At 39.3% G+C, this 26,293-nt stretch overlaps 1 protein-coding gene across 10 annotated transcripts in view; it reads left to right on the forward strand.

Moving 5' to 3' along the window:
* Positions 1-26,293, forward strand: part of piezo2b (piezo-type mechanosensitive ion channel component 2b) — a 574,856-nt gene that overhangs the window by 349,791 nt on the left and 198,772 nt on the right. For all 10 annotated transcript variants that reach the window (XM_073047154.1, XM_073047092.1, XM_073047145.1 and 7 more), the window contains exon 5: positions 21,405-21,567. In XM_073047154.1, the coding sequence (XP_072903255.1) occupies positions 21,405-21,567 (163 nt within the window). The remainder of the gene's footprint in view (positions 1-21,404; positions 21,568-26,293) is intronic.

The raw sequence follows: 26,293 nt of genomic DNA on the forward strand, positions 1-26,293 counted from the left end.
CTTCATTTTCTGATGAGCTGCAAGTTAATTTTAATTAATTATATTAAAAACTACATGGCCCAACTATTTTCTCGTAGTTCATCCATGCCTCCAACAGCTACTCACTCAAATATATTAATTCTGAAGTTGAGACAAAATGTCACATTAACATTTATCAGTCCTAGTAGTGAATTGTTTTACTGTTTTTTTATGCTGATTTGGTCAGGCAATCCCGAGGTATATTTTTTGCTGCAACTGTGCATTGTGCTCTATAATTGTGATGTGGTTCTTGTGTTGTTAAGTCAATGGTTTACACCTTGGAAATCACAGAGCAATGAATAGAATATCTGTTCGAAGCCCCTGGCATGCTAACAAGTGTGAGCAACTATCTTTAAAGGAAATTTGCTTCAATGTTGGCAGTGCGATCAGACAGTTTTATAAATAGTATCTGTTATAACTGTGTCTTAAGTGTCAGATTGAGATAGATGCCAGAGTATATTGCAACTCCTTCCATGAACAATGACCCTATTGTGCATTGAGCACTCATTGAAGTATGCTAATTATTCTCAACATTTGTTGTTAACTCTATTCTCTAGAGCATTACATAATGTGGCCCCTCTTATTGCCCTCCCCATCTGCTCAGAGCAAACTTCTGATTAGGTGTCAGCTTTGGCTCTCACCTTCAAGTCTGGACTGAAGTCTCACTCCGAGGAGCAGAATACCTAGTCGTCACTTCAGCGCTGAATGAGAGCTCTGCTGCTGTACTTGCCTTCAAATAATATGTTAAATATCTGCCTCCTCGTGGACCTGAGTGATGCTGTGCCTTCATTGAAAAAAGAGTGGGCGAGTTCTCTCTGACTTGGTCAATATTTCTTCTCCAGACAAGTTTCAGATGCCAGTCATTGTCACCTCACTGTTTTTAAGAGGTTGCTGCGTGTAAAAGTGTAGTGTGCTTTTAATACATATAGAATAAATACTTTTTTGTTAAATACATTTGCCTGTATGTCCCTTTCCTTTCAATTGTGAATTTTTCAAGTACCTTTTGCAAGTTTTAGTGTACCTACCTCAACTAGTTAGGCAGCACATTCCATATACTGACCACTCTCTAGTGTTGGAAAAAAAATGCCTCTCAGGTTCCTGTTAAACCTTTCCTCTCTAACCTAAACCAATGCCCGGTCACTCTTGATTCCCCAATAATGAGAGAAAGACTGCACATTACCACTGTCTGTGCCCCTCATAATTTGTACAAGATCATCCCTTTGATTGGTCAGATTTAAGTTCTACAGCTGCTACGAGGGGAATCAATGGCCACTAGATCTTTCCGTCCTAAGGTGGTACTTAATAACAATCATATATTCACCCTATACTGCTCATAATTTTATATACCTTTGTAAGATCACCCCTCATTCTCCTACGCTTTAATGAAAAAACTAAACCTGCTCAACCTCTCTCCATAACTCAGCGACTCAAGTATCAGCAAAATCCTCATACATCTCCTCTGCAGTCTTTCCAGCTTAATAGCAGCTCTCCAATGGCAGGGCCATCAAAACAAAGCACAATACTCCAATTCTCCTATGCAGGGTGACCAAAAGTGAACACAATATTCTAAATGCAACCTCACTAACATTGTTGATTCTTGGATCTTGCTGTGTCATTATTCGTACGTGTTGCATTTCAGTAAACACTTCACTGGCTTTAAGGCATTTGGTCTGCCCCGGGATGTTTCATTGTGTTATAAGGGCTTTTTTTTTTTTACTGCTATCATCAACAAATTGTCCTTTAATATCAATAATACTTCGTAATATATGAAAACTGCATTTGATGGAAATCTGAATACAGAAAATGTTAGAAGCATTCAGCAGATTTTTGACCTGAAATATTAATTCTGCTTTTCTTCCCACAGACTCTGCCATTCCTACTGAGGGTTTTTGGCATTTTCTAACTTTGTAGAGTATATTCAATTCAAGTTTAGGTGAAATAAATTAAAGGTGCCAATATACAGGCTTTGAATAGTTGGTAGACACAGATGGAGGAGAGTTGCATAAAAATATAAAAAGTGAAAGATACATCACCAAAGAGAAAACCAGAATTGTGCTAATTGTTCGTAGAGCTGGGAAATGCAAAGACTGACAAAGAATCAATGATTATGAAATTATGGAAAATCATTTTCAAAGATATTTTCATGCGTACATTGTTATGTTTTTCTATCATGTGAGTGGTGTGTAGGTAAGGTTTACATTTTGCAGTAGCAAAATTCAAATCTCTGTTTAGCTTTCAATAAACTCAGGACTTTCATCCATGCCTGTTCATCAGAGCGCAGGAAAATAATGCCAACTTGCAGTGTCTTCAACATTCTATAGATGAAGATCAGGCTTAGCTTTCCATGGAGTTTATAGCTCTTCAGCATTGTCATTGCACATGTGGAAAATAAATGTGACACATTCTGAGGGATATCACTTACTGTGAATAGCTTTGAGACATTGTATAAATTCCAAGAGATCTTGCTTTCTCTCGTTCCTCACTTTAGGATGTCTTCACTTGGTAATTCAGATAGCTCATAATAGAGGTAATTTATTAAGTCACTATGCATGGCACACAATCTTATCATACAATGTCTAAGCTAAAAAAAAATTAAGCGTTTCTGTTATTTCACCTCATGTACTTTCTAAGAGCATATTATAATCCCGAATGAATTTTGAATGTGGTTTTGGAATACTTCTCTACACAGTCATCTTGTTAATCAGAAACAAATAGCTTTTCTTAGTGTTGGTGAATAATGAAGTGTTTTTACAAGAATGTACAGCTAGCCCTTGATTTATTGCTTGAGCTGGATTTTCTCATTTGCAAATTCTAGCAGCTTATAGCTTTCCATTCCAAACATATACTCTATGGCATTCAACATTTTGAACTTGTTTTCTGACGTGTTTTGGCTTTCCACACCTTCAATTGGTTTCTAAGATTGAATAATTAGTGCCATTTTAAATTGAAATATGTTACCGATAAGCTGCATTCCAAGCAAATGCAGATCAATGGATTCTTCTTGAAAGTTCACTTTTACTGGTTAGAAGTTGCAATTTGTGAAATGCAGTTGCATAGTGAAATGTTATACATGAAATCATAAAAAGAGAGTACAATTAGGTCAAATGCAAAGGAGAATTTTATTGTTGCTGTATTCTATGTAGGATTAAAGTGAAATATCTTAATTTTCATTAGGCTTTGTGGGTAGGGATTGAATTAAACAAGGAGATGTATGTAATTAAATAAGAATAATCAATATTCAGTAATGATTAAAGACAGATGCTGTTTGTGTGGAGTTGGCATGTTCTCCATATGACTACGTGGTTTTCTGCAGGGAGTTCTGGCTCGAAATTAGATTTATTATCACTGACTTACATGAAGGTAAATTGTTTTATGGCAGCAGTTCATTACAAAGGCATAACATTGATAGAAATTGCAAAAATAAATAAACAGTGCAATAGAAAGGAATACTGAGGTAGAATTCAGGGACTGTTCAGAAATCCAATGGTGGGGGAGAAGAAACTGTGCCTGAATCATTGAATGTGGAACTTGCAGTTCCTGTACCACATCCTCAATGGGAGTACCAAGAAGAGGTTGTGTCCCAGGTGATACACACCATGTTGTATGTGAAACACCATCTCCACTCAGGTGCACTTAAGTGGAGAAAGTAACCTAAAGTGACTGAATGAGAAGAAGGAGAGGAAGAGCAAGCTGCAGGCCAATGGGGAATGGAGAGTGGGGTCCCTGAATATTGCTGTAGAATTATCCAGTACCTTTCTCAGTTCACTTCCAGCTGACTCTATTACAGAGGATATGGCATGCAACTGGTGTGTGGATCTCCAATCAAGTTGTAGTTGTCTTAGCCACTCACATACTCACAGTGCTGGCCCTCCTGTTTTTATCACATACAAACCCAATGTGGCTTGGTGGTTGTTGTATTTCACTGTTGCAAATGTCATCCCCATAGGAGTTACCTTTGTTCCCCATATAAATTCTCAGCTGGATATCTTCAGGCTTCAGTTTAGTATTTTCAAACTCATTTGTTGAATGACTGAAACACCAAAACCAGTGTCCAATTCCATTTTAATTATTTTGTCATTCGCTGTAGTGTAAACCATATTGCTTGTCTATGATTAGTTTTCACACTGTAACTCTCAAGGCTACCAGTCCTGTGTCACTCTCGCCATTGTTAGATTAGTACTATGTTGAAACTGTAACTTGATTTTTTACTTTTATCTCTTCCCTGCACAGTTCATTTATTTTTGTCATCCCAACATGCTCTTTGTACGTATCCTACTTTGTTGCATCTTCTGCAGGTTTCAGCTTTAAGTCTGCATTGGTTTGTTCAGTTTGAACTCTTGGCACAATGGTAACACAATTTGATTAGTCAGGCAAGTTTCAGTTTAGACACTGCAATTTTGTTCATGCTCACTTTCATTCCTGACTACAACTCAACTGAATTTCTGTCTGCCGTTCCCGTTGATACAACAATTTCAACTGCTCTTTTAAATGTGAGTTGTACTTCATTTAGGAGCCAGTTTTGAATGCATCCTTGTAAGATTCCACAAACTAAATGATCTCTTGATACATCATTAAGCCCATTACTGAACTGACAATTCTCAGACAACTTCTTTAATTCAACAATGTACACTGAAATGGACTCCTCTTCCTTTTGATTCCACTTATAAAACCTAAAGTATTCTGCATTCAACAAAGGTTTTGGCTCAAAGCTCAATTCGGCTGTTTTGGTCGGCACAGTTAAACTTTTAAGCAAGCTGTATGCCTTCAAATCCAATGTACTAAGCAAAACTGGTGCCCTCTTCTTATGATCTATTCCATTTGCTATAATATACTGCTCAATCTGTTAAGTATACAAAATCCAGTTACCTCTTGTGCAATCAAATGTGTCTATCTTTCCAATGTAGCCAGCCATTTCTCCTTTTTTAATTTATGATTATTATCACATGGTACTCACTGTTCATGAACTCACAAGTTTTTCCAATTTTTACCTTTTTTTAAAACTTATTGTCTTTCCTTTTGTGAAGAATACATGCTGCACTCAACCATTTCTCATTTTGCTCAATCATTTCTCATTGCACTTTTTTTTAACTCAAACATCTCACTGCACTTCAGCAGGTAGGAAATCATCTTGGGTTCAGTTAAAACTTACTTGTCACCACCGTTAATGTTTTGTAACTCCAAAACATAAAGACTGATTGAAAGGAAAACAAGTGAGTTGGGGAACAACTCCTGTACATTCACTTTTACTTTAAGTAAGACATACACATGTGATGCAGTGGCGTGGTGATGTTTGCCATTTACATACTTTTATATATAACCTGTAATGAATTACTTAAACAAGCAAAGAATACTTAAACAACTACATATTTACAACATTACTCAGTATCTGTTTGGATTTCTGCAGCAATTTTACCATTCTTTTACCATTTGGCTTTTTTGCCACAATGTATAAACTGTATTTATTATGTTAAAGTGACACTTGGTTTGTGAACTCAGTGACCAGCTAGCTCGGGAGACTCTCTTCGTCCAGTCTGGTTATTCGCATACTGCGCCAGGCAATCTTACCTAGACCTATCAGAAGATGCCTGACACTTTAACTTCTTAATTTTCTCAACACACATGAGTGGTCCCTGAGGCATAACAATTCCAGGACAGGGCAGATGCCCCAGCAAACAGGAATAGTTTTTAAAAACAAGAGGAAATCTGCAGATGCTGGAAATCCCAGCAACACACACAGAATGCTGGAGGAACTCAGCAACATCTATGGAAAAGAGTACAATTGACATTTCGGGCTGAGATCCTTCAGCAGGGACAGTTTTACAAAGCTTTTCTATCAACTGTTGCTTCCAGGCAGTAATCTGAAGTCTTAAGTCCCTAAATCTTCCAACTTGCAGTGTTAGGTGTACAAAAATATTTTTTCCCTTTAACATTGCAACTTATCTATCCCCTAACATAAGGTTTGGAGCATTTGGAGGGAAACTGCACTCCAAGTACAGTGCATTAATAATAAAAAAAATCTCATTGCAGCAACTCAATCAGATTCATTTAGTAACACCTAAAATTTGCTGCACAATTTTGTGCATATCCAATGTTGGTTCTCACAGTGGGAAGGTGTTCCATTTTCCTGCGCTACTGGTACTGTGCCACTGACAAGTAGAGCTGCAGTCGCACAGCCTCAGAGAGCTGTGTTTAATTCTTTCCTCTGGTGCTGTCCGGGTGGAGTTTGCACTTTCTCCCTGTGACTATGTGGGTTTCCCTCGAATACACTCTTCTTTTCCCCTCCTCCCAAAGATGTGCATGTTGTTAGGTTGATTGGTCACTGTAAATTCCCCGTGCTGCAGCTGATTTGTAGAATTGGGGGTTAGCTGATGAGAATATGAGGATAACACAAAAGTGATTAATGTAAGATTAGTGTTATTGGGTGGTTAATCATTGTCATGGACTCACTGGGCTGAAGGGCCTGTTTGCATGGTTTATCTCTTTATGTCTCCTTCTTAGTTTGATGAATATAGATGGAAATCACATAAAACAATGCCAATATTTAGCAAAAAGTTATTGAAAAATTGTTTCAATTAAATTTCCAAAGAAAATTTGTGGTGAGTTTCACACCATTTCCAGTTCCTGGTGGTTTGCTGCCACGAAATGCCATTAATTGAGCTTAGTAGTTAAAAAGTTGGCTGCTTAAATGAAAGACATCTCACCTCTGATGCATTGCCAAAGTGTGATTTATTTGCTTTCAACCATATATCTGCAAATACTTTAAAACTATATTTCAGTGTAATTGATCTGAGCAAGCAGGTTTGAGATATTTCAAGAAATCAACAATGAAATAAAGACCTTAGAATATGATTTACATTGCGGGGTGAAAGATGAGGTGAGTAATAGATTTAACAAACGTACGGGGTTTGGAAAACAGAGCGGGGGATGTTGAAAGATTTCACTGACATATAAATATTATAGCAGATGGACATTCAAATGTGGTGAGCCAAGTAAATCTAGCAGTGAGTTAGTGGGTTTGGCGAAGGTAAACAAGAAATGGAAGCTTGTTGTCAATGCAAAGGTGTTGAAGGAATCAAAGAGTTGAAATGTTGAATTCCTGTAAATGTGAGTTCAGACATTAAAACATGCTAAATTCCTGTAGGTGTGAGTTCAGAGAAGATCCAAAAACATTTTTGAGGTCACAGCAAACTAGGGTCGAAGATTAGATGTAAGTGATGGGAAAATTGAAAAAACTAAAACCTGATAAATTTAACAGGTTCTTTCCCCTGCTACATAATTTGTTGAGACTACGAACGCCTCGTGTACCAGACCTGAAGGAGATCTCAGGAAGGGGCTTTTCAATGATGTTTATTTCCAATGAGCATCCAGAGGAGGTTGAAGATGGAGCACTGAAATAGACAGGTACTCAGATAGGAAAGGAATATTGGGATATGGCCCTAATGCAGGCAAATTCGATAAGCAGTGAAATGGATAGTCAGAGCACCTTGGGCTAAAAGTCCCATTTCTGTGCTGCAAATCTCTATGACCTGGCACTTAATGTGTAAATTTGGGCACAGCCCATACAAAGGATATTAAATTTATAATGATATTAGAATTTAGATTGATCAAGAAAATACTATGAATAGGCAAAGTAAAGTATTATATTTAAAGATAAAAACAGAAGTATCAAGACAACTTAATATTATTCCAGGATCTTCTGAGTTTTACTTGGCTTATTTGTGCCTTCTAAAATCTACATTAATTTAAGATAATTATCAATACACGTTTTTCACTCTGGATTTGCAGCATTCCTTCCAACTTCCTTTGGTAAATTCAGATAATAATTCTGCATTTTCATCTTGTACTGCCCATCACTCTGTCACTTTGCCCTTCCTGCCTTTCATCACCTCAGACCACTCTTTAGTTCCCTGCCTAGGTCATCCCACCATCTCCAACCTTTCCTCTCTGTCTTAAATGCTGTTTATCTTTAATTATTCTGACTTCTGATGAACTGAAGTGCTGTATCTCCACAGATGCCACCTGACCAGTTGAGTATTTACAGCATTTTCTATGTTTATTTAAAATTTCCCACATCCACAGTATTTCTCTTGTAGTTATTATTAGTGTATTATTGTTAACATACAAAGATAAAATGAAAAGCTTTTGTTTGCTTGCCATCCACACAGATAATAAGACCATAAGACATAGGAGCAGAATTAGACTAATGAGCCCATCGAGTTGGTCCACAATTCCATCATGACTGATTTATTGTCCCTTTCAATCCCATTCTCCTGTCTTTTCCCTATAACATTTGACACCCTGACTCATATAAAACCTAAATGCCTCTGTTTAAATACACTCAGTAATTTGGACTTCACTGCTGTCTGCGTCTCAAATTCCACAGATTCACCATCCTCTGACTAAAACTCGCACATTATAGGAAACAACTCCACATATCCACCTTACTTAGGTCATTCAATAATTGATAGGTGTCAATGAAATTCCCCCCTCCTTCTCCTAAACCCCAGTGAGTAGAAGCCCACAGCCATCAGATGCTCCTCTGTTAACCATTTCATTCCTGGAATCACTCTCCTGAACCTCGTCTGGACCCTCGCTAATGCCAGCACTCCTTTTCATAGATGAGGGGCCCAAAACTGCACACAATACTCCGTGTGCTGGCTGACCTAAGCCTTATAAAGCCTCAGCATTATATGTTCTTGTCCTCTCAAAAAGAATACCAATATCTCAATTGCCTTCATTACCACCAACTCAATATGCAAGTTAAGGAATCCTGCACAAGGATTCCCAAGTCCCTTTGCACCTCTGATTTTTGAATTTTTCCCCCCATTTAGAAAATGATCTATGCTTTAATTTCTTCTACAGAAGTGCATGGCCGTACACTTGCCTACACTGTATTCCATCAGCCATTTTATTGCCCGCTCTCCCAATCCAAGTCCTTCAGCAGAATCCCTTCTTTGACACTAACTTCCCCTCCACCCATCTCTTATCGTCTGCAAACTTGGCTTGGCCACAAAGCTGTAAATTTTGGCATCCAAGTCGTTAACAAATAAGTGATAAGAAGCGGCTGCCAACTTGTACACCACTAGTCGCGGGCAGCCAACCAGAAAAGGCCACAATTTGCCTCCTGCCAGTCAAACAATCTTCTATCAATTCTAGTATCTTTTCTGTAATTCCACGGGCTCTTATCTCGTTATGCAGCCTCGTGTGTAGTATCTTGTCAAAGGCCTTCTGAGAATCCAAGAAAAGAACATCCACTGAGTCTCTTTTGCCTTTTCTGCCTAGTATTTATGCAAAAAACTCCAACAGATTTTTTCAGGCAAGATTTTCTCTAAAGGAAACTATGCTGACTTTGGTCTATTTTATCAAATGCCTCCAAGCACTCCGAAACTTCATCCCTTATTAATGAACTCGAACCCTAGGGAATAGTCTATCTGGTCCAAGTGACATATCCACCTTCAGATTTTCCAGCTTCCCAAACACCTTCTTAGTAAATAGCAAATACCCTCACTTCTGATCACTGACACCCTTGAATTTCTTGCATTCTACTAGTGTCGTCCATTGTGAAAAATGACACAAAAACCTTATTAAGTTCATCTGCCATTTCTTTGTTCCCCTTTACTACATCTCCAGTGCATTTTGCAGTGGTCCAATATCAACTCTAGACTCTACTTTACTCTTTATATAGCTGAAAAAGCTTTTGGAATCCTCCTTTATATTATTGGCTAGCTTACCTTCATATTTTGTCTTATGGCTTTTTGGTTGCCTTCTGCTGGTTTTTAAAAGCTTTCCAATCCTCCAACTTGTCACAAAGTTGAGCTCTACTAGATGCTTTCCCTTTTCCTTTTATGCTGTCTTTGACTTCCTTGTCAGCCACTGTTGCCTCATCCTCCCTTTAGAATACTTCAACTTTGAGATGTATCTATCCTGAGCTTTTTGAATTCCCCCATAAACACCAGCCATTGCTGTTCTACTGTCATTCCTGCTAGTGTCCAGTTCCAATCAACTTTGGACAACTTCTTTCATGCTTTTGAAATTCCCTTTACTCTGCTATAATACTTATACATCTGACTTTATCTTCTCCCTCTCAGACTGCAGGGTGAATTCTATCATACTATGATCACAGCCTTCTAGGGTTCTTTCCTCTTAAGCTCCCTAATCAAATCTGGTCCATTACACAACACCCAATCCTGAATTGCCTCTCCCCTAGTGGACTCAACCATATGTTTCTTTAAACGCCCATCTGGTAAGCATTCCACAAATTCCCTCTCTTAGGATCCCGCATCATCCTGATTCTCCCAATCTACCCACGTATTGAAATCCCATGTCACTATTGTAATCTTGCCCTTTTTACAGGCCTGTTCTATCTCCCATCATAATTTGTATCCCAGATCCTGGCTACTGTTTGGAGGCTTGTATACAACTTCCAACAGGGTCTTTTTACCCTTGCAGTTTCTTAACTCTATCCACAAGGATTCTATATTTTCCTATCCTATGTCACCTCTTTGTGAGGATTCGATTTCATTCTTTGCCAACAGAGCCATCCCACCCCATCTGCCTACATGCCTGTTCTTTCTATACAATATGTATCCTTGGATGTTAAGTTCCAAACTATGATTTTCTTTTAGCTACGACTCAGTGATGCCCACAACGTTGCACCTGCCAATCTCTAACTGTGTTGCAAGATCATCTACCTTATTCCATACTCTGCATGCATTCAAATGTATCCATTTCAGTCCTGTATTCATCACCTTTTTTAATTTGCTCCCATGTTACACTTCAACTCATCCCACTGACTGTAATTTTTCCCTGTCATCTGCCTATCCTTCCTCACAATCTCACTACAAATTGCATCTACTCATACACTAACTGCCCTATCCCTCCAGTTCCCATCCCCCTGCCAAATTATTTTAACCCTCCCCAACAGCGCCAGCAATCCTGCCTGCAAAGATATTGTTCCCCTTCGGGTTCAGGTGTAACCCATCTTTTTTGTACAAGCTATACTTTCCCCAGAAGAGATCTCTCTCTCACCCTGGCACTCTGACCCCGCTCTCTTCCCCCTCCCCCCCCCCTTGGTAATTACCAAGAAAGTGCAGTGCAGGCAGACAGAGGAAGTGCAAGAGCACCAATGAGGTAGATTGGGAGATCAAGAGTTCAGTGTTAGTGTATGAGGGCCTGATAACAACAGGATAGAAGCTGTCTTTGAGTTTGATGGTAAGTGCTCTCAAGCTTTTGTATCTTAATGCCTGATGGGAGTGTGGAGAAGAGAGATTGGCCAAGGTGGGAGTGGTCTTTGACTATGCTGGCTACTTTTTGTGTCACATAGCCAATATAGAAGTGACTATGCATTGTATTTTGCTTCTGAAATTCTGTATCAGTTGGCATCAACACTCAGCTACTCCTGTACAGTACAGTTATTATCAACTAAGGACCAATGTCTATACCACATGGCTTAGGAAAGTGCACTCATGATACTATTTTAATTAGGATGGCCAATGATACATAAGGATTTAAGTACAAGAGTAATAAACACCTTATTCCAATTACTTGGGTTCTGTTGAAGTAGCACCTAAGTATCTCTGGAGCTAATCTGCTGATCTGGGATATGTCTGTGATAGAAAGAGCAATGAAGATTCACCTAATTAATCCAGAGAAATGGGAATAAAAGGAGAGAATAAGCAGTATAGGTCTGTCCCCTCTGCAGTTCAGAAAATTGAGAAGAGATCCCCTTGAATCTTACAAAATTCATTGTGGACATGAAAAAGGTGGATATTTTCCCTGACACGGGGAATTAGGGGATGCAATCTCAAGGAAGGGGTAGCCTATTCAGCTCTGAGATGAGAAGAACTTCTTTACTCAGTATTTGGTGAATCTTTGGAATTATGTGCTAAAGACCCTTCGGAAGCTCAGCTGCTGAATATATTAGTAAAAGCAATAGACTTTAGGTTATTAAGGGAATCAAGGGCCATAGTGTTAGTGTAAGAAAATTATATTGAAATGGAAGATCATTTGCAGTACTGTTGGATGGGGGAACAAGAATGATGGGCCAAATGGCATTTACCTGCTTCTGTTTCTTATATTTTCATGTCATCAAACATTACTCACAGAATCACAGTGGTAATCAAAAAGAAATTTAGTGTCATAGACTGACACAGCACTGATGAAACTATTTAGCTCAAGGTGCTTGTGGAAGTTTTTTAAAAGAGCAATCCAATTACTCGCACTGTCCTGAGACTAAAAATTACTTTTCCTCTTTAAATATTCATCAAATTTCCTTTGTAAATTTGTTCCTGAATCTGCTTCCAACAACCACCCAGGCAATACACTCACTCGGCAGAAATTTATTTCCTCATCTTACTCCTAGTTCTTTTGCAACTTAACCTTAAAATAGCGCAAATTAAGTCATATTGAAATACCATAAAGCATTACTTCATTTTTTGCTGAACTTTTAAAGTTTTACATCTGTTTTGAACCAACTTTATTGCAGGAAATTCATGTATAAGGCCCTTTATTGTGAGCACAGAGCCAAGATGTGTTTGGATTCAAAGACTGACGAGGTGGGTGAAAGCTTGAGGAGATTCAGGCATGCTGTAGTTACATGTAGGCTAAGCGTTCTCCCTGTCCATTGCAAGACTTTATATTACTGATTTCTCTTTCCCAATGAGTTCAAATCTGCAGAAAAGTACATCTTCAAATCATTTTCTGCATATCTGGAGAACAAAAATATGGGGTCTTTTTCTGGAGGAGCTAAAGTACCAGAAGATTTCTTTCCTATCTTTTCAAGTATTGACAGCATTTATTTTAAACTGAATAAAATAATGAAAATTTCTGCTGTGTTAGCTCATAAACCAACTGAGAGTGGAGGTGGTTGAGTCAGGTACATTAGATACATTTATGAACTATATGGACAGATATATAAATGACAAGAGTTTAGAGGGATATGAATCAAGTGCTAGGAAATAGAATTAACTTGAATATACAAAATATCTCGGTCTGAATGGGCCAAAAGGCCTATCTCTGTGTTGTACAGGGTTTTGACTGTATGGTTCCAAACTGAATTTGACTGTCACAACAAAAGGAGCAGAAAGTTAGAGTTAAAAACTATGGGCAAAGCACAGCAGCAGCTGGTAATTATTACCCTGTTGGGGGAAAAGATTATTATAAAGTTGATAGTTATTAAGAAGACACTCAGCATGCTCTGATTAGTTTCCATGCTTTCTGCTGAATAGTTTTTTTTCCTGTAAAGAGTCTTTTGCTCAGACGGGTAGAAAATAACAAGGTCACTGGGCCCAGTTATTTGCCTCTCATTCAACCTCAGTGCAATGGGTCGGCAGATGACTGTGTCACTGAGTTGTCTACAGACTTGTGGGATTTTTAAAATCTGTTCCCATGAGTGTAGCCTTAACAAAGATGCAATGGCAAAATATTGGACTTGTATCTCGTATCCATTGATTCCCCTTGTAGCAGCTGCGGAATTTAACTTTGACCAATCAGTGTCAAAGGGGTGATTTAGAAAGGTGTGTAAAATTATGAGGGTGAATGTACACAGTTTTTGCCATGAGAATTAGTTTTTTGCAGCAGCAGCTCTGCACGTTACAGACATGACAATTATAAATTACATAATCTCAAACTAACATAAATTACACACAATTTACAAAACAAAATAAACATAACGCTATTGCAAGTTGAAGAAACTATACACTCAGTGGCCATTTCATTAGGCACAGGAGGTACCTAATAATGTGGCCACTGACTGTATTGTATGTTCATGTTCTCCTTCTGTAGCCCATCCACTTCAAGATTCAATGCGTTGTGTGTTCAGAGATGCTCTTTTGCACACCACTGTATTAACACATGGATGTTTGAGTTACTGTCACCTTCCTGTCACATTGAATGGCCATTCTGACCATTCAACCTGACAGGAAATCTGGCCATTCTCCTTTGACCTCTCTCATTAACAAGGCATTTTCAACAACAGAACTGCTGCTCACTTGATGTGTGGTGTTTGTCATGGTATTCTCTGTAAACGCTAGAGACGGCTATATGTGGAAAAACCCAGGAGATCAGCAGTTTCTGAGGTAATTAAACCAACCTGTCAGTGCTACATAACTCTCTGACTTCAATTGAGGAATAAAAGAGCGGCGATCCACTTACTGGGATAGTGCTACCAGCCTCCAACAGTCAGTGTGAATTAGAGGAACAGATTTTGTAGGCAAATCGTGGAAATAGCAATATGGTTATAGTAGTAGGCGGGGGAGGTTATCTTTCTCAACATTGATTTGTAATACCATAGTGCAAGGGACTCAGAAGAGTTGGAATTTGCTAATTGCTTCCAAGAAAGTTTTCTGAGACAATATGTAGACAGTCTCACTGAAGATGGGTTGTACTCAACCTGTGTTTTGCAAGACAACACTCTTGCATGTTGACTACCCAGTGAAACTGGTTGATGAAATGTCTGTGAGGGAACACTTTGGGAACAGTGACTTTCATTCTGTAATTTCAGGGTGATTATGGAAAAGGATAAGTTGGTCCTCAAGTTAAGGGTTTTAATTGGGGGAAGACTGAACTCTATAGCATGAGAGGGACTGCTGAAAGTAAATTCATAACAGATACTTGCAGGTAAAATGACAACAGACATTTGGAAGTCCTTTAAAGGAGAATCGGTGAAAGCTTGGTGCAGCATATTCTGCCAAAGTGATAGACAAAGGTGGTAACATTAGCAAACGTTGGATGACAAAGGATATTGAATGCTTGATGAAAAGGAAGGATGTGGCCAGGATTGGCAACTGGGGTTGAAGGAATCTATTGAGGAATTAACAGTTCGGCAACAAAAATAAGAGAAAATCTCTAGATGCTGGAAATCCAAGCAACACACACAAAAGGTTGGAGGCCACGCAGCATCTATGGAAAAGAGTACAGCTGATGTTTTGGGCCGTATCCCTTTGACAGCATTAGTTCAGCACTAGCAACAGTTCGGCAAAGCATTTTGGGCTGAAGGGCCTGAACTATGCTGTACTGTTCTATGTTCTATGAATATAGAGAGAATTGAAGAAAGAAATTAGGAGGGCAAAAAGAAGTCACTGGCAAGAAAAGGTAAGGTGAATCCCAATATGTTCTGTATCTCAGAGAAAGTATGTAGTCACGGAAAGAGTTCGTCTTTTTGGGGATCTATGGGGTAATCTGTCAAGAAAAGTATGAGAGGTTTCATCGAGGTTATGCGTGTTATTGCTAAGAAGGAGGAGATGTTAGATGTCATGGGGCATATAAGGATTGGTAAGTCCTTAGGGCCAGGTGAGATCTATTCCAGATTGTCGGGGAAGCAAGGGAGGAGATGACTGGGGCCTTGCAGAGATCTCTACATCTTTATTAGCTACAGGTGAGATGACTGAAAATTGGAGGTTAAATAGTTTGTTTATTTAACAAGGGCAGCATGGATAATCTAGGTAACTACAGGCCAGTGAGTGTCCATATTACTGTATGGAAATTACTTGACAAAATCAGGTGGTAAGATTTGCATATGGGTCTGATCAGAGTTAGCCAGCATAGTATTGTGCTGGAGAAATCTTGGCTCACTCATTTGATTGAGAATTTTTTTGATGAAGTAACAAAGAAGATTGTTGAAGGCAGAGCAATTAACATTGTCTATGTGGACATAAGTAAATCACTTGACAAGGTACTAAATACTGGATAATCCAGAAGATTAAGGCACATGGAATCTAAGGCTAGTTGCTGGATTGAAAATTTGGAGACATGAGGTAGTCATGGAAGATTGTTTTACTTATAGAAATGTTGTGACCATTGGGATACCACAGGGATCAAGCTGGATTCTTGTTGTTTGTGGTATATATTGATGATTTGGATATGAACCTAGGAGGTACAATTAATAAATTAATGGATTACATGAAAATCAGGAGTGTTGTGGATCGTGTGGAAGGTTGTCTAAAGCTAAAATGAGTTGGGTGGAGTGTTGGCAGATGGAATTTAATCCTGATAAGTATGAGACGATATGTTGGTAGGACATATGCAGTGGTTGGTAAGGCATGAAGGAAAGTTGTTGGATAGAGTGATGTTAGGGTTCAAATTCATCATTGCTTGAAAATGTTGATACAAGTTGAGAAGTTATGCTACATCACATGGAGTATTGCATTTATTCTGGTCATCTCCCAAGAGGAAGGATATGGTTGTGCTGAAGAGAAAGCAGAGGAGATTCACTAGGATGTAGCTTAGAATGGATAACTCTTGTTAGAGAGAGAGAGAGTATCTGGAGCAAAAAAACTTTGAGGTGACCTGACTAAGGTGCATAAAATTATAACAGGCAAAGGTAAGGTAGATCATCATAATTTTTTTTTACCCTTGGTAGAGGTATCAGGAATATGAGGACATAGTTTTAAGGTGAGAGAAAGGAATTTGAAAGGGGAACTGAGGAAAAATTGTTTTACACTGAGCAGTTGATTTGTGGAGGTGATGGAGTCAGACATAATCACTGCTTTAAGGACATATAAAATGACAAATAGTCCTAATATGGGCAAATGGGATTACTGTGTTTGGGTAAAAACATACCAATATGTTGTATGTGGTAGGCTGAATGGTCTATTATCCACACCACTGTACCTTTGGGATTGGTTTACCAAAAAAAAGTTACTCTGTGTCAACCCAAGGAATTATTTAAATCGTTTAAACAGCTTGTCCTCTCACCTTTTTATTTTCTATAATGGAGAAGTAAAACTGAAATAAATAGCCAACAGGGAGGAAATTTTACCATGATTAAAGTTGTACTCTACAAAATGGAAGATAGTTATGGTTGTCATAGATAAATCATTCTGGTCCCAGGAGATCTCTGCAGGAGTTTCTCAAGTTATGGATGAAGCTAAACTACCTTCAGTAGCTTCATCAATAATGTTTCACCCATCATAAGGTTCAAAGTGGGATGTTCTACAATTGCACACTGTTCAGTTCCATTTGCAACTTCTTAGCAAATTACAATCACTTTCTTACTAACATTCATTATAATTGGTAAGTAATGCTTGTGCTGCAAAAGTGCTAAACAATTACTATCTTGAACAAGAGAGTCAACCCTTGATATTAAAAGGCATTAATGTTGTGCTTCTCCCTCCATCACAATCTGGAAGCATTGGAACACTGCAACCTCAATGTTCTTGTTACATATCCTTACATGAAGTTAAACCATTGATCCTTGATCATTGCTGGGTCCGAATCCTGGAACTCCTCACTCAATGGTAGTATGGAAGGTTTTCACCAGAATGATTGCAGTGGTTCAAGGCCACAAAATGGTCTTACCAAGTAAGATTTCCACTTGGTGTCTTAAATTAAGATAAACCCCATCAGAAAATTTTTACAGAATGCATACTGGAAATTTTGCCATTTCTACGTGTTCTGCACTACAATAGCAAATATGATCAAAATCTTACAAAGGTTTTTCTGTTTCTTAATAAGTTCTGAGTAGTCAGACAATCATGCAAGTAGAGTGGCAATGTTGTGATGAGAACTGACCACACTCATTGGAGGATGCATACTCAGTCCATGAGCGGTATCTATTTCAATCCCCACCTCAGAAGTAATGCACAGTTCAGATGTGAAACAATTGCCAAGAATCAAACTTAGACAATTGGCTTTGCACACAATTGTGCTTTGATGAATTTCCTTAGTTTCTTTTCACTCTTCTCTCTTGAACCTTGCCATGAAATGCATTTCAACTTCTTGTAAAGGCTGCATCTCCAATTCAAAGAGCCCTACACATGAATTTCCTACAATTACACTAATTCAAAACGTGATTAGCAAAACCTACTATTTAACCTACAGCATGAAACAATAGGTTTTTTATTGTGGATTTTTTAGAAGTGGTTATTTTCTAAATGTGTGTGTGTGCTGTTATGTGTTGTGTGTGATTACTGGTACTGTGTTTTAGACCTTTGCCCTGAAGGAAAGTTGTTTTGTTTGACTGTATTTAATGTATGGTTAAATGACAATTAAACTTCAACTTGAGCTTTTCAGTTTACCCTCCCTGAAAACTGTATTTTCTATTTCTTGGAATGCATTTCAATGGTTTGAATAATAGTCGTGACTGAAATTTAAAATTCAAACGCTTCCATGATATAGTTTCCCTATTCCTTATCTATCCAGCAATGCTGCTGTATGACTCGGAAATGCATGTGGGAATAATCAGCCAATAATTTCCTTATCCATTACCATCATGAATAATTTCAATTTAGCAACTTCTGCATGGTGGGGAGGAGAGCACTCCATGGGGAGGCATTTGGAGAATGAGTGATAGAAGCAGAATATGTTAAGTACAACAGAGCCTGAGCTCGTGCACAATAACTGTCATGTGCAGCTCTTTTGCAGACTTGGTAGTTAAGCATAACACTGCTATTCTGTGGGCTCAAAGAAATCTTATCCAGACAGGACTGTGAAATCCTGTGTGAATGTTTCTGGATGACTCATACTATTTTTATTGCTGTGTTTGCAGCAGACAGGGTGAAAGATATCTTGCCAATATTTGTCCACATTGCAAAACAGATGGAGAAATGAATACGTCTTTTTAGTGTGAAGGGCAGTTTGTTCCCTTTTGGTTTCCTTTTAAAAAATATGCTTCATCTCCCAGCTCTGTTGATTTTTACTTCTGTATTAAAACTAAGCACTTTATTAACATTTGCAATGTATATGTGAATGTCTTGATTTCACATAATGATTGAATATTAAAGAAAATGCTATTCACTCTTGGTGACTGAATGAAATATTAACTTAGAACATCACTCATTCTCCTGTGAGAGCTGGGTCAGTTGAATTGTGCAATGTACTCTCACTGGGTTATTGTTCAAAACTATTGCTCTTGTGCCGCAATGAGGCCACCCTTATATTACGTCTGGGTAGCCTCCAACGATGATGTGAATACCGATTTCTCCTTCTGGTAAAAAAAAATTCTCTCCCTCTTCCCCCATTTCTTCCATTCCCCATTCTGAGCTCATACCTCTTCTCACCTGCCTATCATCTTTCCCCAAGTCTCCTCCTCCATCCCTTTCTCCTATGGTTCACTCTCCTCTCCTATCAGATTACTTCCTCTCCAAAGCAACACACACAAAATGGTGGAGGAACTCAGCAGGTCAGGCAGCATCTTGAGTACTGAAGAAGGGTCTTGGTCTGAAATGTCAACTATTTACTCTTTTCCATAGATGTAGTCTGACCTGCTGAGTTCCTTCAGCATTGTGTGTGTGTTGCTTTGGATTTCCAGCATCTGTAGACTTTCTTGTGTTTGTGATTTATCCATACTCTCCAGCCCTTCATCTTTCCTACTCACCTGGCTTCACCTATCACCTTCTAGCTTGTCCTCCTTCACCTCCCCCCACCCTTTTATTCTGGCATCTTCCCCCTTCCTTTCCAGTCCTGAGGAAGGGTCTCAGACCAAAATGTCAACTGTTTGTGCATTTCCATAGATGCTGCCTGACCAGCTGAGTTCCTCCAGCATTTTGTGTGTGTTGCTTTGGATTTCCAGCATCTGCAGATTTTCTTATGTTTATGATTGGTTTCTTATGATTGCAAGTTGAGGCCATATATTAATTTCTTTCCAATTTACCTTTTCTTTTCTAGCTGGCCATTATCAGAAAGGCTTTTAAAGTCATCTGCTGCATGCAACTTAGATGTTAGATTTCCCTCAAAAGAGGCTGGACTTCAAAAAAAATATATACCATTGGTTGTGTAATACTTTGGGGCATTCTAAGATTGGAAATATCTTGTATAATTGCATTCTTTACATATTTGAGGAGATGTTTCACAATGATATGAGGGGAAAGGAACAGAGCTTTATAGACAATAGACAGTAGGTGCAGGTGTAGGCCATTTGGCCCTTCTAGCCAGCACCGCCATTCACTGTGATCATGGCTGATCATAAACAATCAGTACCCCATTCCTGCCCTCTCCCCATCTCCCAAAAAAACTGTGGCCTCTAGTTCTGGACTCACCCATCAGCCGGAACATGCTTCCTGCCTCCAGCATGTCCAATCCCTTTATACTGCTTTATACTGATAGATTAGATGCAGAATGACTAGAGACCTCGAGCGAGCGAGGTCTCTAGCACCAGCTGGGTGGGCAGTGCTTTCTCTGTGCTGTATGTCTTATGTTAGCCAATGTACTCAGTTGTTGAATAAGTAAATACAAAAGTAAAAAAATGTGCTTTTGTGTTCTACTTCCACTCCTTGTCCAGATATTTCTTTGCATCAGTTAAGCAATAAAATATGACAAAGAAGAATTTGTGTCTGTCCCGAGAATATAATTTTTATTTCTACATGTGAAGCCAACTCCCATTTCTACCACACCCTAATGTCCTCTGGACCCTTCAAAACTAATCCACAGCTGGTGACGGACCATATGGATTAAGATTAGTTGCTGTTGTAATCTAAGGTATAGAAAAATATGTAATGTGAACATACAAAATGGCGTCTTGGCCTCGAGCCTGCTTTTCTATTCAATAAGATCATGGCTGATCTAACTGTAATCTCAAATCTTGATTCCTATCTATCTGGTAATCTTTCACACTCTTGATTATCAAAGATATATATTCAAAGGCTTTGATTCTATTGCAGTGTGAAGCGATGCCTCTTCTCTTACTTAGGAGACCAAATATTTTTATATTTTGATCCCTTGTTCCAATTCTTTCTCATGAGAAAACATTTTCTTCAAATCCGGCTTGTCAACATTTCCCCATAAGACTACATGCCATGCCACTAATGCCAGCCATCTGTACTCCAAGATCCCACAAACAACTAAGTAATAAGCAGGAGATTGTTTTTGCTGAGCTAGTTAAAGAACTATTAGAATAGTCTGGTGTAAACATGTTTGCAATTAACTACTTGTATCTTTCCAACAGGTTTGTGCTGAAGGGAACATGTTGGAATTTCAATGGCCATTCTCAGAAATCCCCACATGGTTCCATACTCACCTGTAACCTGCTGCTACAAGGCACTGGGAAAACAAGAGGAATATTGGAATGCATTTCTGTTGTAATCTGCCAGTGCATTGTGCCCATCTGTTAGCAACACTGCCCTATATTGGTTGGGAATAGTGTCTGGTGTGGAATTCTAGGAAAAATGAGGGATGGAAGCACCTCAAAGAAAAGGATTCTAGCTGATTCATGAGGCCTTTGAGTGTGAGATGAAAGCTTCTAATCAAGGTTATGGTCGTTTTACTTGGATCAGGAACTATTGTTTCAGTTTTCTATCTAGTGCCAGATTAGCATCATTGCCAGTTTTATACTGCTAGAAACTTTCAACCAAGTTTTAATGCTCTATGTAAAATGCAAGTATGTCTAACCAGAATGCTATGTTACAGTAAAAATATTCACATTTACTTAAGATGCATATCTTCTTTCTTCACAGTGTGAGTGGGGCAGATGCTGGGAACATTATCAGACTCTTTGCTCCAGATGTTGGAATGTTTGTTGCTGGCTTGGCTACATGGCTCGTCTGTAAAAGTTTAGTTCAGCAACCACCAACAGAGGACATGGCACAGTACAACCCAGAGTTCCAGATTGAAGAACCGGTAATTTTCTTTCTCTTTGCTTTCCCTACATCCTGTTTCCTGAGACTTTAAAGAACCTTCTTTTCAAAACCCATGAGTTACAAAGCAGCTCAGAAGCAGAGCAGTTAACGCAACACAATTACATCTTGGGTTGTCGGAGTTCAGAGCCTTTTCCTGGGTCTGTGCATCCACCCAGTGGAATGCATGGGTTTTCTCCAGGGGCTCTGATTTCCTCCCACAGTCCAAAGACGTATCAGTTGGTAGGTTAATTGGTCAATGTAAATTGTCCTGTGATTAGGCTAGGGGGCTGCTGGGGCTGGGAGGCTCAAAGAGCCAGGCGAGCCCGCTCCACATTGTATCACTAAATAAGTAATAAAATAAAGCTATTGTATTGCTGTTTATATGTTGCATTAAAAGCAGATGGTCAATAGGCATGCATTTGAAGTGGCTGTGACATTTGCAGTTTAGTTGTGATGCTGCTTGAAGCTGTCTCTCTTGTCGCTGCCGATTTTGGTTGGTGTCAGCTGACTCGTTGGGTTAGAAAATTCAGTTTATCTAAAGGAAATCTATACATGAGAATCAAAACAAAAACAAAAAAACTGGATGAAGAAAATCTGAAATAAAAACAGGAAATGCTGGAAACATGCAGCAAGTCAGACAGTATCTATGGGAAGAGAAATAGTTCATGGTCAAGTATATGACCATTTATTAACTTTTTCTCTTTCTGTTGATGCTGCTCATCCTGCTGAGTGTAACGTTTTTTATTTTTACTTTAAGTGTAAATTAATAAATTTGATGCTGCTGGAAGAGTCCAATGCAGCATTGCAATGACAAGTCTCCATATGCCATTATCTAAAGAAAAATGCACTAAGTAATTATTGAGTCTAGAAATGGGTAGGTGTAACAGATACCCTATTTCTAAGGAAAGTTTAAATGTGTGAACTTAATCTCATTTAGCGTCAATGAATGCGACATTGACTAACTTGGAGTATAAGGATGATGCTTATTTTTCCTACACCAAGAGAAATTCTTGCATTTGCATAGAACTTATTAAACACTCTTAAGAAGCCTCAGAGTGCTTTAAAGCCTATGGACTACTTTCTGAAGTGTGTTCATTGTTGTAACATGGAAAGCGAAGAGGAGCATCTTTATTCAAAGTTGTGTTTCCCATGCCATTGACATGAAGCTGCTGCCTCCCAGCTTCAGTAACCTAGGTTCAATCCTGACTTCCAATGCTGTCTGTGTGGATTCTGTATGTCCTTCCTGTGGCTGTGTGGGTTTCCTCTGGATGCTCTCGTTTCCTTCCATGTTCCAAAGATGTAGGGGGTGATAGGTTGGCCACCGCAAAATACTCCTCCTGTGCAGGCGAGTGTGGAATCTTTTAGGAGTAGATAGGAATGCGAGGAGAATAAAATAGTGTTAATTTAACATTGATACAGATTTCATGGGCTAGAGGGCACACTTTCTATGTTGTGTAAGTCTTTAGGATCAAATGTTTTTGCATTTTGAATTGTTTTTGACATTCCCTGTTAGGTTTTAGTAAAGGCAACTTGTTTAACAGTGTAAGCTTAAATATCTAGTGATTAAAATTGAAATTTAAAATTGATTTAATACATTTCCCTTCTAGGTTACAAATTAGTTTTCAGCCTTTGCCTGTAAAATGGTGCCCCAGAAAATAAGATGATGTGCAACACAATTTTATTGCTTCAGTCTAGTACAATAATTATAGTCCACAGAGACTATTCTTTGAAATGGAGACTTTGATCACTTCTGGAGTATTTACTAATACTCTTACCTCATGTGCACAACGTTTTTTACGGGGAGAATGTTTACTATAACATAAGTTCTCTACTTTATGGGAAGGTCAGCATTGCAGGAACTCACACAGTGGCTGAAAATTTGTTGAAACTTGAACAAAGGGAGAGAAAGGATCAAAGTAGGAAAGAAAAACACAAGAAGATAAAAAGGAATTGAACATGAGGGAATACAACTAAGAAAACAAAGAAATGCAGATGATTGCTCAATAAATACTTCAGAATAAGTGAGAAAAAAGTTCCTACGATGGCATCCAGCTGTTTATTAGTGTTTTTGGCTCCACTAAACCTATCCGAGTCCATTGTTTTGGATGATCTTCCTTACTGTGAACATTTTTCTGAGATTATTTCTAATTTGTTTGGCATTGGTGTGTTGCTTATCCACTGCAGCTGAAACAGTATTCCACGCTTGTCTATTGAGGCAGTTTCTGTGGAGTCCAGTTTTCTGAACCACAGTGTCTTGGTCCCTGCCTACCTCTGCTACAGAAACCTCCATCATGCCCATCTGGAACTGACTCTTCCAACAGAGCCATGATCAATGTTCCATCCATCCTCTATTTTCCATAAACTGTAGTTCATCCAAAATCTTGCTGCCTTTTCCTGATCTGCATTGACTCACAACCCCCTGTTTGTTATATTGGCCTCCAATTAAGCAGCATTTTGAAAAGTCTTCCATCACTTCTCCTCATAGAGTCACAGGGTAATACAACATGGAACTGGGCCCTGCAGTCCAGTGCCTGACCAGGCCAACCCGGATGCCAACTTTCCCTTTTAAACCTTTACTGCATCTCTAACCACCTTCCAACCCTATGGCCACAGAACTTGTTCCTCTCCATCGCTATTCATCACCTGATTTGTTTGTCCTCTGAGAAATCTTTGCTCTTCCAATCTCAATCACTTTGCCATCAGCAGCCCCAGCACTCTAAACTGAGTAGAAAAATAGAAAACCTACAGCACAACACAGGCCCTTCGGCCCACAAAGCTGTGCTGAACATGTCCTTACCTTAGAAATTTCCTAGGGTTACCCATAGCCCTCTATTTTTCTGAGCTCCATGTACCTATCCAGGAGTCTCTTAAAAGACCCTATCATATCCGCCTCCACCACCGTCACCAGCAGCCCATTCCACACACTCACCACCCTCCGAATAATAAACTTACCCCTGACATCTCCTCTGTACCTGCTTCCAAGCACCTTAAAACTGTGCCCTCTCGTGCTAACCATTTCAGCCCTAGGAAAAACCTCTGACTATCCACACGATCAATGCCTCTCAAAATCTTATACACCTCTATGAGGTCACCTCTCATCCTCTGTTGCTCCAAGGAGAAAAGGCAGAGATCACTCAACCTGTTCTCTTAAAGCATGCTCCCCAATCCAGGCAACATCTCCTCTGCACCCTTTCTATGGTTTCCACATCCTTCCTATAGTGAGGCGACCAGAACTGAGCACAGAACTCCAAGTGGAATCTGACCAGGCTCCTATATAGCTGCAACATTACCTCTCGGCTCCTAAATTCAAACCCACGATTGATCATGGCCAATGGTCCATATGCCTTCTTAACCAGCTTTGAGTGTCCTATGGACGCGGAACCCAAGATCACTCTGATCCTCCACACAGCCAAGAGTCTTACCATTAATACTATATTCTGTCATCATATTTGACCTATTAAAATGAACCACCTCACATTTATCTGGGTTGAACTCCGTCTGCCACTTCTCAACCCAGTTTTGTATCCTATCAATGTCTGGCTGTAACCTCTGACAGCTCTCCACACTATCCACAACACCCCCAACCTTTGTGTCATCAGCAAATTTACTAACCCATCCCTCCACTTCCTCATCCAGGTCATTTATAAAAAGCACGAAGAGTAAGGGTCCCAGAACAGATCCCTGAGGCACACCACTGGTCACTGACCTCCATGCAGAAAATGACCCGTCTGCAACCACTCTTTGCCTTCTGTGGGCAAGCTAGTTCTGGATCCACAAAGCAATGTCCCCTTGGATCCCATGCCTCCTTACTTTCTCAATAAGCCTCGCATGGGGAACCTTATCAAATGCCTTGCTGAAATCCATATACACTACATCTACTGCTCTACCTTCATCAATGTGTTCAGTCACATCCTCAAAAAATTCAATCAGGCTCGTAAGACACGACCTGCCTTTGACAAAGCCATGCTGACTATTCCTAATCATATTACATCTCTCAGGATCTTCTCCATCAGTTTACCAACCACTGAAGTGAGACTCACCGGTTTATAATTTCCTGGGCTATCTCTACTTCCTTTCTTGAATAAGGGAACAACATCCACAACCTTCCAATCCTCTGGAACCTGTCCCCTCCCTATTGATGATGCAAAGATCATCGCCAGAGGCTCAGCAATCTCCTCCCCTGCCTCTCACAGTAGCCTGGGGTACATCTCATCCAGTTCCGGCGACTTATCCAACTTGATGCTTTTCCAAATCTCCAGCACAACTTCTTCCTTAATATCTACATCTTCAAGCTTTTCAGTCCACTGTAAGTCATACCTACAACTGCCAAGATCCTTTTCCGTAGTGAATACTGAAGCAAAGTATTCATTAAGTACCTCTGCTATCTCCTCCAGTTCCATACACACTTTTCCACTGTCACACTTGATTGGTCCTGTTCTCTCACATCTTATCCTCTTGCTCTTCACATACTTGTAGAATGCCTTGGGGTTTTCCTTAATCCTGTCTGCTAAGGCCTTCTCATGGCCCCTTCTGGCTCCCTTAATTTCATTCTTAAGCCCCTTCCTGCTAGCCTTTATAATCTTATAGATATGTATCATTACCTAGTTTTTTGAACCTTCCGTAAGCTCTTCTTTTCTTCTGGACTGGATTTACAACAGCCTTTGTACACCACGGTTCCTGTACCCTACCATCCTTTCCCTGTCTCACTGGAATGTACTTATGCAGAA

Source organism: Hemitrygon akajei, chromosome 1, assembly GCF_048418815.1.
Source record: "Hemitrygon akajei chromosome 1, sHemAka1.3, whole genome shotgun sequence".
Classification (NCBI taxonomy): Eukaryota; Metazoa; Chordata; class Chondrichthyes; order Myliobatiformes; family Dasyatidae; genus Hemitrygon; species Hemitrygon akajei.